Below are 18,957 nucleotides of genomic sequence, written 5' to 3' on the forward strand. Positions count from 1 at the left end.
AGGATGGAACGACCATCTCTAATAAGGTGAAATACCTTGACCGGTGGACTGAATACTTTGAACAACAAATGTCTTGGTCACCAGCCGGCACTCATCTACAGCCCACAGGTGAAGTAGAACCCTGGACGGTGAACGTGGAACCACTTACGGCCTCGGAGGTTTACGACTGCATATGTTCTCTCAAGCGCCACCGAGCTCCCGGTCCGGATGACCTTCCACCCGCGCTGTCCAAAGACGGAGGTGAAGTCCTCAGTCAGTGCCTGTCCGACCTGTTTGCTTGCATTTGGGAAAAGGAGTCTGTCCCAGACAACGGGGGAGAATCGGTGATAGTGCCCATTTTCAAAAAAGGGGCGCGTAGTGAGTGTGGTAACCACAGGGGGATCAGCTTGACCCCGGTTGTAGCGAGACTGTTGGCGTCAATTGTGCTTCGTCGCCTTCCGGTGGCTCGTGAGATACTGACTCGAGGGCATCGAGCGGGATTCCGACTTGGTACGGGTCGTGTAGACCAAATCTTCACATTCCGTCAGGTGCTAGAGCAACGCCACACGTATGAGGGACCCACGATTCTAGTATTCCTGGATTTCCAAGGCACATTCGACTCGGTAGACCGGTCTGTTTTTGACACGCTTGCCCATCAAGGAATGTCCTGGAAGTTCGTGAACCAAACTTCCGGACGTGTAAGAGTATGCGACGAGCTCTCCAAAAGCCTCTGTACACAAAGTGGTCTCCGTCAGGGATGTCCAGTGTCTCCATTTCTCTTTAATTTCGTGGTCGAAGAAATTATGAAACGAACGCTGGAAGGTCTACAACACCCCGGTGTTCAAATAGCCTATGTGTTGTGTACGACGAGGGTCAGACTTCAACGACAATCAGAATGGCAATGGAAAAGACGGGGGCCCGAAAGCTAGGCTTTATTCATCCAAAACTTTGACACAGAGCTGAAAACCGAAGAAAGTGATTTAGCAATAAATGATGAAACGTTTGAAAAACAGCAAATATACAACACTATGATGAAGGTTGTCGATCTGGAATATGCAGATGACATTGTTCCCGTCTTCGAAGAGAAGGCGCAGGTGTTTGTGGATAGACTGAACAAAGTCATCCCGTCCTTTGTCATGCACTTTGCACCCACAACGTGTAAGGTCATGCTGCTGGACATGCAGTCACTGAACATGCCATTTACAATCCAGGGAGAGGCACTGGAAGTTACGGAGTGTTTTACATATCTTGGAAGTTGAATTAGTTCTCATTATAGTGCGGCACATGATGTCTCCAAGACCCGGGTTGCGTTCGTTAATTGGACACACCAATAGTGTCACGGCAGTATATCCTTGAATCTCTGGGGTCCTGTGTATCAGGCTACCGTGCGGGCTGTTCTGTTGTATGGCTGTAAGACTTGGCCTGTTCGAGCAGCTGAACTGAGACGTCTGCAGCTGTCTCAGGACCATAGTTCGTGTAGATTGGCGTCGGAGAATCCGCAATGTGGCTATTAGAAAGCGCGTTTTCGGTTGTGTAACGGGTACTTCCATTGAATAATGTGTCCAGCACCAAAGGTTAGGTCATGTATTGCTTATGCCGAACCATCGTTTGCCGATGAGAGTGCTGTTTTCCGTGCCCAGTTTAGACTGGCGGAAGCAGAGGTGGCCAACCCTTGACCTAGCAGAGGTTATGTGCTAGATTACGGAAAGTTTGTGTGCTCTGGGTGCTAGTCGCATTCCAGGATGGACATCGCGTGACCCCCACAGGCTGGTTGGAGACGCTGCAAGATATGGCTGCTGATCGATGTCATTAACGTTGTTGCTATCTATCCAGATTGCCTGAATGAGTGTCTGTAGGTGTAGACACCTCGGAACGATTGTAGTAAGGTAGCACTAAGTCCCTTCCCCCGTCCACCTTTTTCTTCACCGTGAGGCCTCCAAATCATGGTTGTACGGCAGGGAAGCATCGTTGCTGCTGCTACTGATGGTGATTTCAGATGTTTGAGGCCAAGTTTCGCAGTCGTAAATTAGGACCGCTTTCAGGGTCGTTTTGTACACGTGGTTTTCCGATCTTACTGAAGTTAGTTAGACGCCAAAGGTGGAGCAGTCTGGTGAATACTGTCGTTGACGCCGTATGCATTCGGTCACAGTCCAGTTACTATGGCCACCTGTCAATCTATTGACACACTACGAGTCCCGCAAGCGGCCTCATTCTGAAGTTTCAAAGGCGTACGATGGATGCAGCTTTTATATTTGTGGTGAGTTTGACATTGACACTCGGGTTGTTAAGAAAATAATGGAATTTGCTAATCTTGGATACCTGTGACGATAGACTATCCACCTACGCTTGGAGGGGTGGATATGCAAGACTGAATTCACCGGTGGGCTAATGATGACCGATACGGTCTGGACGATTAGCCGGTTGCAACGAACATACCAATGGTTCTCATGACTAACAAATCAACTACCCACTGAGAACACGTAATACGGTATTCATCATGCACATACCAAAAAGCCTGAGGGTGCACTCTGTCCTTAAAGTTGCTGTATGCTTCAGCTTTGCCCCGAGTAGCGCTACTTACTTACCTGAGGGTGCACTCTGTCCTTAAAGTTGCTATATGCTTCAGCTTTGCCCCGATTAGCGCTACTTATATGGACCAGTTGTAAAGAAAAATGCAATGAAGGATCTTTTATATGGGCTTTACCTGTTGATGCGTCATCTCCAATGTGCTAGCGAAGCAGTTCTTTACTAGCTGACTTTCTAAATGGTTATGCGACATAGGTTCGGAGAACAGGACTCGGGTGTGAAGGCTCTGAATGTTTGCCTTCTTGGTGGCTAAACAGCTTTTGTTTGGCTCACTTACTGTCCTAACGCGACCGATCGGTCAAACTACCCTGTTTACTGACGCAATCACTATCCTAGTTGTCACCGCAATCTTGTTGACATTTGCTCATGCGAATGACCTCTGCTAATTGCATCTACGCTAACGATGCAGGCATCGGTTGCGTTATTATCAGTGGTGCACGTTTTTCGATATACTGCGCCTGCAGGTCCACTCTAGCTACACAGGAACCACATGGGTTCGGTTCGAATGTTGCTGAGTGAATCTGTACCGTAGCCATTAATCGTCCGTTTGTTGCAACCGCGTTAATAGAATTGAAATCCATCCATGTCCCTAACGAAGCAAGGCTGTTTTGTAAGCTGAGTGCTCATCGTCTCCAACCTCCAACCCATGTTCCGTAAGTCGTGGTGCAATTAAGCGGAAAAACACTTACCAAACCAGATAGTCATTGTGGCATCCCAGCTATAGGTGGTGCTCAGTGGAACGGTAACTTGATTCAGCCTGAGCGCATGAAGCTGCGCAAATCCTCTACTGAGAGTAAACCTAATAAATAATAATAGAAGCAATCGTTCAGCCGTAATACCACTTCGGTGTGTTGCTCCCATGCCACATGAAGGAAACACGAAAAATGACCTTACAGTCAGGAGGTTCGCATCCCAACCAGTAAGTTATTTCTAGCTATCTAGTTATCTCTCAACAGATTAAATGGCTAAACTCTGGCACAAGCCCATTAATCTCTCACAACCGTCTTCACCCCAACATGCGCGGCCCATCCACAATCGTTCGACCTATCGACCCAGTGGCTTGATAACACCCTGATAATAGACCATGCACCCAGAGGGAATAGTGCTTGTATATGCATTTGCTGATTCTGTGGTAGCTTGGGTTTGTTTAATGGTTGTTCATCAGGCGGTAGCTTATCTGCTCATCGTGCCTGGTAGTTTGTTTGCAGACGTCATGTTACCATACGTTTGGGTGTTTCTTCCATTTCTGCTAAAGGGTGCCTGATAAGTCTAACCTGATTGGTTGTTCGAGGACTGACTTGCACATAGTTTGACTCGTCCGCTCGGAAATTCGTTTTTGTTGTGGTTCGATCTTCATGCACTTGATTGGTACATTGAATAATTTGATTTTAGCTGTTTATTTCGATGTGCTCTGGGTCCATCCTGCGTCCCGGTCGCTGTGGTCATTTTACTGGTTTTTAACGGGTCCACTATACACTTTTCTGTCCCTCGCAACTTCTTTTTGTTGTTTTTTTTTGCGTCCTGGTTCGGCGGTTCGTATACTCTTTGTTTGTACAATCCGGCGAGCTGCTGCGGTTTGTTCTGCGGTCTGTCTTACAGTTTTAGGCTTAAGGGTTTCCTAAGAGGTTGATAGGTTGAGTTATTCTCAGTGTGTTTGTTATTGGCGTTCTGACTTGAATGCCTCCATGAATCCACGTCCCTTCCTTGTTGTTGCTTGGGCCACTATTTGGACTTGGTTTTAGTTGCGTTCTTATCCTTCCTGATTTTCGTATACAATAATGAGTGACGCTGATTATGCCTCGATCGCAAATCAGTGTCCGTGTGGTCTGATAGGTGATTTTCTTCCTGTTTGTTCAACGTAATGCTTGTCACGATCCTTGCACTGAATTGTGTACAAAACGTTGGTCTTCATTGCCTCCATTTCCATGCGCTCGTAGTTTTATGGATCACCATTATGTTCCGCTGTGGTAACACGCAGTCGTTTTGAAAATGTTCTTGATGTATGGGAGTGTAATTCGTTTCCTTTTTATGTGCAGGATTATCAAAAGAAAGTCTCAGGTGACCATTTCCGTGTTGGATTCCGTGTTGATGCAACGCACTTCAGTGTGGCTTCATAGGATGACTCCAGTGAAACCAAATCGGATTTGTTTGCCCTTGTCCCTTTTAATCAATTCACTGACCTGCATATGTTCGTCTGTTTGAAAGCGTGTCCGTAATTTTCCCTAATTTTGATATTGTGTTTATGTAGATGGAGAATACTGGAATCCAACTCATACTGTTATCTAAGTGCACTGAGTGCATGGGTAATGGAGACCAGTTTGAAAACATAACGAAGTGATATAAATCAATGTGCTCGATTGTTTATTGGTCTGGATTTGTGTGACGGGATGCTTGGATCTTGTTTTGACGACATTAGCCACAGAAACACCTGAGGTTACTCGATATCGTTTGCTGGATAGTGAATCATTCCCTTGTAATGTCATGGTTTGCCTACTAGCAAGATACTGTCCTGTGTAACCGACCGAGTTAAGAGGTTTGCTTGGGAGTGGTCACTTGTTGAATTTGGCTGAAGTATAGTGGGGCGACCTGCAATCCACTGGAAGTCGGTGACGAGGATGCCCGTTCGCATGGGATTACCCCACAGACGCATGTACCGGTGTGTTTTGCAGGTCATTCTAGACTGGACAGCAACAACTGAAGCTTCACATGTACCGCCCAAGACAGATTCACTGCTGCAACCGAGACGCTGCACCCTTCGCTCCAGAAAACTTGTTGGACCTTTTCAGCTTGATCCGCGCTGACAATCTTACGTTGAACGGCCAAAAGGGAGAGGTGTCAGGAAGGTCATATTATCCCAGAATACCTGAAACTTACTGTGACCCTCAAACTACACTAAACGCCTATCAGACAACCTTGGATTAAGGTCAAGCAGTGCTGTTCAATATAATCACTATCCTAGTTGTCACCGCAATCTTGTTGACATTTGCTCATGCGAATGACCTCTGCTAATTGCATCTACGCTAACGATGCAGGCATCGGTTGCGTTATTATCAGTGGTGCACGTTTTTCGATATACTGCGCCTGCAGGTCCACTCTAGCTACACAGGAACCACATGGGTTCGGTTCGAATGTTGCTGAGTGAATCTGTACCGTAGCCATTAATCATCCGTTTGTTGCAACCGCGTTAATAGAATTGAAATCCATCCATGTCCCTAACGAAGCAAGGCTGTTTTGTAAGCTGAGTGCTCATCGTCTCCAACCTCCAACCCATGTTCCGTAAGTCGTGGTGCAATTAAGCGGAAAAACACTTACCAAACCAGATAGTCATTGTGGCATCCCAGCTATAGGTGGTGCTCAGTGGAACGGTAACTTGATTCAGCCTGAGCGCATGAAGCTGCGCAAATCCTCTACTGAGAGTAAACCTAATAAATAATAATAGAAGCAATCGTTCAGCCGTAATACCACTTCGGTGTGTTGCTCCCATGCCACATGAAGGAAACACGAAAAATGACCTTACAGTCAGGAGGTTCGCATCCCAACCAGTAAGTTATTTCTAGCTATCTAGTTATCTCTCAACAGATTAAATGGCTAAACTCTGGCACAAGCCCATTAATCTCTCACAACCGTCTTCACCCCAACATGCGCGGCCCATCCACAATCGTTCGACCTATCGACCCAGTGGCTTGATAACACCCTGATAATAGACCATGCACCCAGAGGGAATAGTGCTTGTATATGCATTTGCTGATTCTGTGGTAGCTTGGGTTTGTTTAATGGTTGTTCATCAGGCGGTAGCTTATCTGCTCATCGTGCCTGGTAGTTTGTTTGCAGACGTCATGTTACCATACGTTTGGGTGTTTCTTCCATTTCTGCTAAAGGGTGCCTGATAAGTCTAACCTGATTGGTTGTTCGAGGACTGACTTGCACATAGTTTGACTCGTCCGCTCGGAAATTCGTTTTTGTTGTGGTTCGATCTTCATGCACTTGATTGGTACATTGAATAATTTGATTTTAGCTGTTTATTTCGATGTGCTCTGGGTCCATCCTGCGTCCCGGTCGCTGTGGTCATTTTACTGGTTTTTAACGGGTCCACTATACACTTTTCTGTCCCTCGCAACTTCTTTTGTTTTTTTTGCGTCCTAGTCCGTCGGTTCGTATACTCTTTGTTTGTACAATCCGGCGAGCTGCTGCGGTTTGTTCTGCGGTCTGTCTTACAGTTTTAGGCTTAAGGGTTTCCTAAGAGGTTGATAGGTTGAGTTATTCTCAGTGTGTTTGTTATTGGCGTTGTGACTTGAATGCCTCCATGAATCCACGTCCCTTGTTGTTGCTTGGGCCACTATTTGGACTTGGTTTTAGTTGCGTTCTTATCCTTCCTGATTTTCGTATACAATAATGAGTGACGCTGATTATGCCTCGATCGCAAATCAGTGTCCGTGTGGTCTGATAGGTGATTTTCTTCCTGTTTGTTCAACGTAATGCTTGTCACGATCCTTGCACTGAATTGTGTACAAAACGTTGGTCTTCATTGCCTCCATTTCCATGCGCTCGTAGTTTTATGGATCACCATTATGTTCCGCTGTCGTAACACGCAGTCGTTTTGAAAATGTTCTTGATGTATAGGAGTGTAATTCGTTTCCTTTTTATGTGCAGGATTATCAAAAGAAAGTCTCAGGTGACCATTTCCGTGTTGGATTCCGTGTTGATGCAACGCACTTCAGTGTGGCTTCATAGGATGACTCCAGTGAAACCAAATCGGATTTGTTTGCCCTTGTCCCTTTTAATCAATTCACTGACCTGCATATGTTCGTCTGTTTGAAAGCGTGTCCGTAATTTTCCCTAATTTTGATATTGTGTTTATGTAGATGGAGAATACTGGAATCCAACTCATACTGTTATCTAAGTGCACTGAGTGCATGGGTAATGGAGACCAGTTTGAAAACATAACGAGGTGATATAAATCAATGTGCTCGATTGTTTATTGGTCTGGATTTGTGTGACAGGATGCTTGGATCTTGTTTTGACGACATTAGCCACAGAAACACCTGAGGTTACTCGATATCGTTTGCTGGATAGTGAATCATTCCCTTGTAATGTCATGGTTTGCCTACTAGCAAGATACTGTCCTGTGTAACCGACCGAGTTAAGAGGTTTGCTTGGGAGTGGTCACTTGTTGAATTTGGCTGAAGTATAGTGGGGCGACCTGCAATCCACTGGAAGTCGGTGACGAGGATGCCCGTTCGCATGGGATTACCCCACAGACGCATGTACCGGTGTGTTTTGCAGGTCATTCTAGACTGGACAGCAACAACTGAAGCTTCACATGTACCGCCCAAGACAGATTCACTGCTGCAACCGAGACGCTGCACCCTTCGCTCCAGAAAACTTGTTGGACCTTTTCAGCTTGATCCGCGCTGACAATCTTACGTTGAACGGCCAAAAGGGAGAGGTGTCGGTCATGTCATATTATCCCAGAATACCTGAAACTTACTGTGACCCTCAAACTACACTAAACGCCTATCAGACAACCTTGGATTAAGGCAGTGCTGTGCTGTTCAATATATAAAGCGAGACCGTTGTACTTTCACACTCGTTCTTTTACAATCTGTTGTATTCCTTGTCGGCGAATCTTTTTCCGGCACCAAGGCACCGGAGCGGGGACGGCAGTCAGATGCAACAGTTGAACACACACACAAACCGTACTTAAGTTGAGCTGATTTTCAGTCATGGGAACGAGCCTCGAGGTGAGATAAATCGAGATGAATCAAGCCACTTGAAAACTTTTTTCCCCCCCTCCCCCCCCCCCCCTGGGCGTGCTGATTAGTGAGAAGTGACTGTCTGATTATCCACCAGTGATTAGATTTTCTAAAGAATTTCGATACAAGATACAACCAGTTCTCTAAAACGAGTGTTTCTTCAGTTTATCCTTTTAGCTCAAGAGCATTACTTGCCGTCCATAGGTCTTAGTGACTGATCTCCATTTATCGGCAGTGTTACAAATAATGATATAGACAGATCACTTAGGCTGATTGTATTCAAATGACCCTGGTTAAGTTCTTGATATGTTTTTTCTTTATCCAAAATCAACAGAATGATGCTGGTGCACCCCCTCGGAACGATGGTGTGTCAGGGAACCGTGGTATGCTTGGTCCCTATAATCCGGGTGGCACCTTCGGTGTTCCTCAAAGCCTGCGTGTTGCATGCGGGAACTGCAACTCTCCGTTCTCCGTTGCGGGTGATCCATCCAACTCAGAAGCCCGACAAAATGCACTCATATCTTGCCTTTCTGGTGGTACTTCAGCCGGTGCTGCTGGCCTGATCGCCGCCCGGTGCCCTCATTGTCGCAAAGTCACTTCCGTTGGACCAGCCTACGCTCGTGTCCGACTGGTCGTCTATGGTTTGCTCACGTTAGTAGCTTTGATCTTAGCAATTGGAGTCACAGCGGGAACCGCAAAGGTCGCCCAAGAGAATAAGGCGCTCTACTTTTTGTGGTCAGGTGAGTGAGTGATTTCCACAGTAGCTAGAAGCGGAAAAACTTATGCATCATACACGTTGTCGATTTCGATACTGGCCTCTCGGACAAATCATTAGTGCTTACTGTTCCGCTTTTCCTCAGCCGGATGATTATTATTACTATTCACCTATGGTAGTTAAGCGCCAGCAAGTATTAATGCTGGTGATCATGGTGTGATGCGAATTAAATAAGGTGATAGACTACTCATAAGGTCGTTGGTCGGAACCAACGAGTTTGCATTGATGTGACGAGGACACAAGCTAAGGTGTTTGGGACATGCATGCCGAATAATGAAGATTTCCGTCAAGAGGGATTCTTTCTCGTCGCCTAAAAGTCACTTTGTGACAAGAATGTCCATCAGCCCCCTTCCCCCGTGGTGAGCATTGTTCACATGTTTTTCCCCAACTAAATTGTCGCAACACTCACAAGCCCGCAAAGACCAAAGAAAACCTACCAGTGGCTCCCGCGGTGAATCATCAATTGAAGCACGTTGGAGTTGAAGATCAAGGAAGAAAAACCTATCGCAGCTAATTTGAAACACCAACCGACACTCAGCACTAATCTAGTGTGATAATCTGAAGAGGCCTTATGTATGGCTCCCCCGTCTGCCTTAATACCCTGGTCACTTGGCCTGATGAAGCTTTCGTGTCAAAAGTGAAACGTTGCCCAATTAGAAACTACCGATTGTTTACCAAACCCATCTGAAACGATTGTGCCCATGTTCTTCAAAATAGCATTCAGTAAGACCCGAGCCTTCAGGACCCCACTAACTGATGATGTTTCTGGTCGCTTTGCTGTGTTTTTATACTTAATGAAAGGAGGACCCCATGTTCGATATCTTGTGTAAACACGTGGGATGCACGTTTAAGAGGCGAGAATGAAGAGGCGGAAGAGGTTAACTCTTGCCGTCGTTCTTCTGGGGCAGTAGCAGTAGAATGAAAAAAAAATAAAAGGGGTCCAAGCCCGACGATTAGAATCTGGCTATGAGGCTCCTGAATTACTGAGTTGACTGGAGGTAGCTGGGTGGTTGAGGTGGGAGACCACCGACCGATCCAAACCCAACCCTGGCCATTCGATTACTCCTCTCTAGGCTTGGGCACACCGGTAGTATCCTATCTTCCGTTTGGTTGAATGACAGCTGTTCTCAGAAAGGGTGCCGCTTAGGCAAGTTTAAAACAGGGAACCTCGTCTCCCAAATATGGGCGGTGGCCCAGAATGGTCCGAATTTGGAGACCATAGATTGAGTTGAGGAGGGATGACGCACTCGTCAGCTTGGAGTAGGAAACTGGCCTTTCCAGAAGCACGGTCCTGCGGAGCTTGATATGAATAGTCCAGGAAAGATTGCTGATAAAAGTGAGTTTGAACAATGGGGAACGGTGCGAGAAATAAAGGTTAGGTGAGGGATGGCGAAAAAGGGTTTTGGAGGTGTCATCAGAGTAGAATATGGAACAGAAACAGGAGTGACAGAATTGACGATTGACCGCTTTGACCCTATTCCAGGACGGCTGCTTCCAGTTGGCGCGCTTGACAATCGATCTTCTCTGTTGATTACCATTGTTAAAGATTTACGACCGCCAGAATAGGCAACCCACTATCTCTCCTACAGAGAGAGAGAGAGACTTGGGTCTGTAAACGATTAGACGACACCAAGGACATTTTCGGCTCCAGGTGAAAGTTGAGGCATCGTCCCAGATCAAATTTCCGACGAACGACGTCGCGGAAGTTGAAGCATGCCCTCAGTCACCAGTAGACTATCGTCCAGAAAATAATACGTGAGGTCCGTTATTTTCGCCAATGCAAATGGATGAGAATGTGACATAAGAAGGGATACGTGTCCACAGCAAACTGACAGTTTGTTTCAAGCTATTGTTCACACATTTTGATGGGTATTGACCAGTAACATAGCCTGTCTGAAAGCTAACGATTTCGAGTTAACTTTGCGAAATTCCGAACGATATTTTCGGGTCAACCTTGTGAACAGTGGTTAGAACGTGTTTCACGATCGATGGAGCATGTTTCCGGGTCTCAGCTTGCTGCCCACCGATCGGTCGGTAGTCACCTGACTGTCCTGGGACGTGCTCGCATGAGCTTTCGCCGCAACTACATGTGAATTGGCACACAACATGTGAGGTATAAAGACTGAATGCTGTGCGTGTTGCACATCGTAGATTGATTTGTCTTGGTGAGGGTAGGGTTAGTTGAGGTGTTGGGTACGTGCAACCGACTACAGCGTATCACTGTAGTTAGCTGGCCTCCTTTAAACTGTAATTTGATGGAAAATCAGTGCACACACTGTTGATTTGGTTTATCTTGTTAATTAAAGTCCGTCGTAGTTGCTGTCGTATCGCTTGAGCAATATGCCCGTATTGGTTTGCTTAAACCAGTGATGTACTTTTCAACTTGTTCTCTCCACGGTTTTTAATCGCCATATAAAAAGCCAAACCGGAACACTTGAAATAATATACACGGTTCTTAATTATGTGAGAGGTTTTGCCCTCCAAGAGGGGTTCGCCAGTTGTGTAGCCACTTCCTTTCAGATCATAGAAAAGCTCCCCGTCGGGAACAGGTAGCTTCTTCATAACAAGCACGATATCACTGCTTCTCTTAATGGTTGTTTTCAGGGAGGGGGGAGGCTGCACAGATACTAACATCTCGGTGTTTGTTGCTCTGGGGTTTTGATATCATCACATGCACATCCGATTGAGTTTGAGATTTTCAAGCCCACAAATACGTAGCCCGTCTCGATTGTCTGCCAGGAAAATTCCCCTCAGCCAAGTACGATTCCGCAGATGCATGAGGCATTCCCGTTCTTTCACGATTCAGGGAGGCTTTTATGTATTCATTTTTTAACCAAAGGTATGGATTGGACATTCTGAACAATGTCATCTCACAACCAACTTGTCATTCTGCCGCCGACTCGTTTTCGTTTTACATGCATGTCGTGCGACCGCAAGGCCTGTCTTGCAAACCAGCACTGACGACGATTGAAAATGTAACCGCAAGCATTAGGCCGCTTGCTTGTGTATTGTAGCGTGCATTGTGATTCAATGATGGTGCGCACCTCATAACCTGAGTTGCTTGTTTCACGTACAAGACAACTGTTCTGGTTCTTCCAGCTAGCCTTCCATCACCCTCGTGTCCAACTTTCCTCTACCGCCTCTCTTTTGAAATCGTTTACCTTGGTAATATTCGCCCTGTCTGGACACTTGGTGACCGGTACAATCCATAATCACGATTCGCGTAAGTGGATTTCTGGCCATCGTTTTCTCTACGAGCACTTCTCACTGAAAGATTCTCTTCGGTGGTGGAATCGGATGGATTTATTCCTGTGGATATTTTTAAATAAATAAATAATCGTTCAGTTTAACGACTTTTCGTTGCCTATCCGCATGCCACCCGAAGGAATCACATGGACTAAGATATTGCCAGGTTGCTCAAGGCTAAACGACGGTGGTTGTGATATCGGGGTTCGATTCAAACTACGAACAATTTGGTCAGTAAGTTCGCCCCTTAACCTCTGATGTGTCTCCACTGATCCAAGTAAAATAGCGTTTGTGCTCATACTCTGGACTGGTTACGACACCGTTTGTTGATCTTCTTACAATTGCTTATGACATTTTAGAACCGAGGAAACATGGAAAGATGTGCGACTTTAGTTGTCTTTCATTACTATTACCGCATTCTTCATCATCTCGATTTTGCGCGATTACTAATTTCTCTTTTTCCATTTTACAGTACTTTACTTAGTGGTTGTTGTACTGGGATTGCGGGCCGTGGTTTTCTGGCTCATGCCGGTCAGTTCCGTCGAAGTTCCTGTCCTGCATATTTGACATATTTGGCCTCTGGTGATTTCCTATTTCCATTCATCCCGCTGGTTACGTGTCTGACTCCTCGTGAAACCGCATCATGTATAGTACTCATTTATGATTTCGACATCGCCAAATCACTTCCAACTAATCGGTTTTCACGAACTGCCATCGTTTCTATCCAGTAACGATATTGACGTTGAGCTGGTCACCCATAGATCACCGGGGATCACCGTTTCATCACCTGATTACTTTCTTGGTTAATTTTCCGGGTTCTCCCTCCGGAGTTTCTCTTGTTCGTGCGACCGGAGTGGCTTAGCTGTCAATGCAGTTCGTCATTTCGATTATAACCTTGATCGTGCTTACATCGTCTCTTGCGGACCCTTTCTGTTTCTTGCCTGGGCTCTCTCAATCGTTCCCCAAACTCCTGAACATTCGTTTTGCGAGTGAACAGAGGCTCAGACTTTAGAATCGTCCCCCTCCACTCACTCTCCATCGATTGCCATAGGACTGCCTCGGACATCTGGGTGCATCCAAGTTTCTCACGTTTCACTTGCATGTTAACTCATTCAAATACACGTCGCGGTTAGACTGTTAGATGTTGTGTCGAAGTCTTGAAGAAAGACAGCCGGGATTACGTAGTCCCATGGCGATGATGCTGATAAATTCAGGATTATACTTCCAAAATATCATGTAGGTTAAATTTTTGGGAATGGCAGCACAACTGGTTGAAAACACTGATGAAATAATCCGTAGGTCTCCTAAAAGGACTCAACGTGGGTACCCTTTCGACGCGCGTTTCGCATCCTTCTAGGTTGCTGACTTTCTCTTTGTTCTGCCGGATATGCCTAAATCTTGATAAACCATCCTCGTTTTAGCACAATCAGACCGCCTTATAACATGATTACCTGTGGTAGGAATTCGCGCTGATGTCAGTCTGATTGGTATCTCTTGACCTTGCTAGCATAATTGTGCCTCGCGGAATTAAGTTTCAACCACTGTAGCCCACGCGACCGTTGCAGGACTTCAAACTGACCACTTTCAGGGCAGTAACTGTAGGCCGGGTCAACACCCGACACCACCAAGACTTTGCAAGGTATTTTTCTTAGTCGGTCTGTCAATCAGTATCTCATGTTACCACCTGCAAGGAAGTGGCACAGTTTGTCGAGATGCCTAAGTGCTCTTAAACCGGGATTAGCTCGGCGGGACAACCGTTGAATTCTAAACTGGAATATACAATCAGAGGCGTTCCGTTTTCTCTTGAGCACACCGAAAACCCTTCGACAGCCTCCGATCGGCTTCGTCTGTCTCGAAGCCCAGGTGTTTTCTAGTTTCCGCCAACTTTCTTTTCTAGTTGTACCTAGATTGTACGCAATTCCCGAATTGTACTCACTTTTGGTTTTAATGGGAGACTGAACTGACGTAGCCATCTCTCTCGCTTACGGTATTCTTCAACTTGACGTGCTGCAGAAAAGCCACCTCACATCTCATTGGCACAACGTTCGAGATATCGCGTGACGAACCACTACTCAGCTGGGATTCAATTGACGTTCCCGTTAAAATCAAGTTATTTTATTAGTGCGCTGCTATTCTGTTTCCGACATACAATTCTAGACGCAGAAGCTAATTTAGCTGACTATTTTGTGATAGACTCAGAAATAAGTATGCTTATTACTGCTGCCCTAAGGTTGATCAAAACTAACCGAGTTTACTTACATCAACTTAGCCATGTACTCCCAAATGAATTTTTACGGTTGGAAAATTTGTGGACGCGAGAGTGCAAAGTTTAGCCCTAATTTAATAGTATCGTAAGCCACAAGCATGTCAGAGCTGTTCACCTTTCGGCAATTTGCGGCATGCTCACTTTTGCAGAAGTATGAAACTATGTGACCTTGAATAACAGGTAAGTTTAGGTGAGTTATTATATCCGGTTTTTTGGCCTTATTAGATATGGTCTCAGCAGCATGTGGCTCAAAATTTCCGGTAAGATTTGGAGACGAGGTCAATGTATTGACCAGTTTTTAATAGGTAAATCGGCCACTTTAGTGTGTGTTTAGACGCTCTTGTTGATGTCCTACCTATAAGTGTCACTGCAAGAACACGTAAACTGATAGACTACACGAGATGAAGAACGAACAAACTATTTACTCGTGTGTGGATCGCAAGTCTGCGGTACGTGAACCCTAGTCTTCTAGCGATTGGTGAGATCATAGTGATTGAGACTTATCAAGCCGCAGCTAGTGTGTGTGCAGACGATTTTGGCTCAGAATTCATGGTTCCCATGGCACCAGTCATGTGACCGACAGCCAACAAGTGTTTGTTTACCATTGTTGTTCCGTCTCAACTTTTAGTCCTGCATACTTCACATCGGCGACCGAAGACAGATGCTAATAACGTGAAATATATCACTCATCTGCCTGAACGAAATGGATTATTTTTTATGCCAATAACAGTCAGGTAAAGGAAAATTTGGAGAGTTACCCTTTTGTGTGCTGGCGCTCACGATTCGTATCACGCATAATTCTGAATTGATTGACGTTTGTGTGATCCCGTGACTAATGAAGACTGTGCTCACGCCTGAATCAAAATATCAAACGCATATGTGGGTACATCAGGCCTATAGACTATAACCATGTACCGGTGCACACTGCGGATGTACGGTAGCTGCTGGGTACTCATTATTAATACCGACGGAACACCATATCTCGTACCTGCTGCTGTGAAAATCAGCGGAATTCGATATGTTCAAAGGTGAACGCAGAGCAAGCACAAGCGAATGGAGAGAGTGCAGAATTACTCCCTTCATCCCCACACTTTCAGCCGTGTTACGATGCATTAAGAGTTCTTGCGCGGCTCGGAATTCCGTTAGAGTCGTCTCTTCTTTTCTGTTTAACTTTGTCATGATACAACTAATCCCAGGAACCAGTCAGTGCAACAATACTCTCGTATTTAGTAGGTTTATTTGTAAAGCTGAACGTGGAGGGTTTTCTATCGACTCAGTTCCTTTACGGCAGTGTAAAGGCCATGGTACACGTGTGTATTGACTGCAATGAAATACGTGCCTTACAGTCAGTTGGAAAGTTTCATTAAACGCTCCGTAGGCGAAATGTTTCTTTGGATTCTGTCCACAGATACTTGTTTTTTAAACTACTCTTGTTCACATAACCAACTATTCAAATTATTCACGAAAACATTAGTGGCATATGATTTTAACCTACGGCTCAGAAGAACATCGTGTTTTGCAGGCGCGCACTTCGTCAAGACGGTTGGTTACATTTGTAGCAGGTCCATCACAAATTCTTGGATTTGACTTGTGTTTCGCCGGTCCGTCGCTCGGCTTCAAGTGACAGAGGATATGATTTGAGTTAGAACAGCTGGAGGTCTGTTACTGAGTGTGTCAGGTGACATTTGTATGACAGATGACCTGTACAATCCATGGACAATGCTACTGAACAGGGAAGACTTGTACTCACGATTATGAACAATTGCATGATCCTGTTTTGATCAGGTGGTAGTCTCAAGAAGTTGCATAATGGAGATATGTTGGCGACATCCAGAAATTGACACAATAAGGTTCCCACCAAGGGTTTAGAGCGCGAATTTACTGTCTGGAAGGCCCGTGGTTCGAACCGGACCTCTGACTCTTCACTTCCCTGTCTGGCTTGGGCAACTTAGCAGCCCAGCCATCGTGCTTCCTTCGGGTGGCATGGCAGCTAGGCATCGGAAGGGTGTTACAGCTGAACAAGAAAACACCCTTCGTAGCTTAAACTACAGAGAATCTTCGTCATCAGGGCCGCGCCGTGGCTTCAAAGTTACCTGACGATCGTAATATCGACCATCATATTTCTGGGTTGTACAAATTCCTTGCTATTTAGAATATCTACAATCCGGTATACCACCTCTAGTCTGGCGGGTGATGAGAGCACTGTAGAAGGCCGAGGATATATTTGGAAAGCATTTTCACCGACTGATCCCCAAATAATTGCTTTTGATCGTGGGCAGAGTACGACAATGAACGTCGTGCCCCATGGTCCAACTACAGAGCGCAATAAAAATATCGAGGAACAATCTGGTCAACATCGGGGAACGAAAGTGTTAGTGGTCGCGCGTATACTCCAGTTATAAACGAAATTTCATCCCGGATATTTGAATCCACCGTTTAAAAACATGCGATACGAACTTCAGCTAGTATCATCGACAGCATGGAATCGGTGTTTAACACTGATTCTTCGCTGCCGTACCGTCATGATTTGTTTGATAGTCTTTTTTTTTTGAAGAAAAGAATAAAAGCAGATGGGAAAGGTATACAATACTGGCGCACCATAATCGTTCCAAGGTGCTACACCTTCAGACACTGAATAGAAACTGAAAACGACAACACCGTTCACAGTGACCAGCAGCAATATCTTGCAACTATCCAGTCATGCAGGGGGATCACCCGGACGCTGCCCTGGAAGGCGAGTAGCACCGACAGCACCCAAACGTTTCGTAATCTTTCATACCCCTCTGCCAGGTCAGGGGTTAACCACCTCCCTGCTTCCTGCACCCTAAATTGAGCAAAAGAAAACAGCTTTTTGGCGAACCATGGTTCGACACCCGCAATATATGGCATAGCCGATGCAGCTTTTGGTGCTGGACAACTGAACACTCGTTTTTTTGGTTGTTTCGTTGCGGATTTGCCTTTATCAGCCCACATGAGCAATGGTTACATTTGGTATCCTGTCTGATGCGTTCAAACTACCTACGAGCGACATCCGCTGACACGACGCCCAGGTTGCAACCCACAGGAAGTGTTCATCATAGATGAGGCTCTTTGGAAGCAGCGAGATGTGTCACCTGAAACTCTCACCTATCCAGACAATTCTGGCCTGTTTGTGCCTCTTTTTTGTATTTATCTTCATTTAGTTTGATAGTTTCACCTCAGTCCTATCACTCTTCGGCAGTATCTGCCATGGATTATTTGTGGCAACATTAGTTGGGTGCAAAATCCTTACACTCGCACACATTTCGGTTGCATGGTGTCAAATCGGCCTCAGCAGAGAACTAGCTGCAAACAAGTGATCCGTTTAACTGCACTTATCCCCCTCTAAAAAACAACCATAAAGATTCCACGATCATTTAGTCGTCCACTGCGCTGCTGTTTCTCCTCGCTGAATTACGTGACACTGTGTGTGACTTGTCCTTGCGTATGAGCGTATTGATGGTGAGGGAAGCGCAAATTATGTGCAATGGGTTCAAAGCTTCCCGGCAATAAGCTCGGATTGCATTTAGATGTGTAGTCCATTTTACTGACGATCAGCTTACTCCGCGGCTCAACAGAAGGCTGTTGTGTTTATCGTTTCCGTTAGCTATCTGCTGCCAGACATTCACCAAAGTCCTGTGCATATGCATAACAGAGTACCAAACTTAGCAGTCAGGTGTGTGTGCGCCGCCGTCACTACAGCTATGCTGTCAACGAAGCCAATTGGATTCACTGAAGGCGAGTGTTAATGTTGTACCGGTGAGATAAACAGAAAAATCGTTAACGGGCCAAGCTGATTTTCCAAGCTCCGTTTCAACACATGCAGAAGTTGCTTTAGAGCGGAGAATAACAACACACCATTCAGCGAAATGATACGGCACAGAACCACTTGATATCCAGATCGATATGTTGCCGCTGCTATGCTATCACCAAAATCCACGTGAATAGGTGCCGTTTTCAGGAATTTCCACATGACTAATTGGCTTGATGCACTAGAAGCTGTAAATGACTTATTAAGATACTCGAAAGCCGCTAATCCCTCTGATGTAGTGCTACTCTCTGGAGCCAGCGACTTTTCTATAAACTGGAAGGAATTGCCTTATACATTTTGACGGGGAGTGCTGTGGATAACTACAAGAAATACCTACTGGGTCTCATATTTCTAGATTTCCGTCACGAAGGGACTGGACCTTACCGTGGTGTGACGGTTTGCGCACCTCAGCGATCCGTTGAGCTATACTGGAGAGTGTCCCGCGACACTCACAGAGTCTCTCACACCAGGTTGGTCAATGGTTAGAGGTCTGACGAACACAGTCTCCTGGCCCTCCAGGTTG

At 45.7% G+C, this 18,957-nt stretch overlaps 1 protein-coding gene across 1 annotated transcript in view; it reads left to right on the forward strand.

Moving 5' to 3' along the window:
- T265_09562 (hypothetical protein) overlaps positions 1-13,465 on the forward strand; it is a gene marked incomplete at both ends in the record, with an annotated part of 19,419 nt that extends 5,954 nt beyond the window's left edge. Inside the window, 2 exons of the mRNA XM_009175670.1 lie at positions 8,653-9,058; positions 12,812-13,465. Of these exons, the coding sequence (XP_009173934.1) occupies positions 8,653-9,058; positions 12,812-12,906 (501 nt within the window). The remainder of the gene's footprint in view (positions 1-8,652; positions 9,059-12,811) is intronic.
- Between the last annotated feature and the right edge of the window lie 5,492 nt (positions 13,466-18,957).

Source organism: Opisthorchis viverrini, assembly GCF_000715545.1.
Source record: "Opisthorchis viverrini unplaced genomic scaffold opera_v5_290, whole genome shotgun sequence".
NCBI classification, from domain to species: domain Eukaryota; kingdom Metazoa; phylum Platyhelminthes; class Trematoda; order Opisthorchiida; family Opisthorchiidae; genus Opisthorchis; species Opisthorchis viverrini.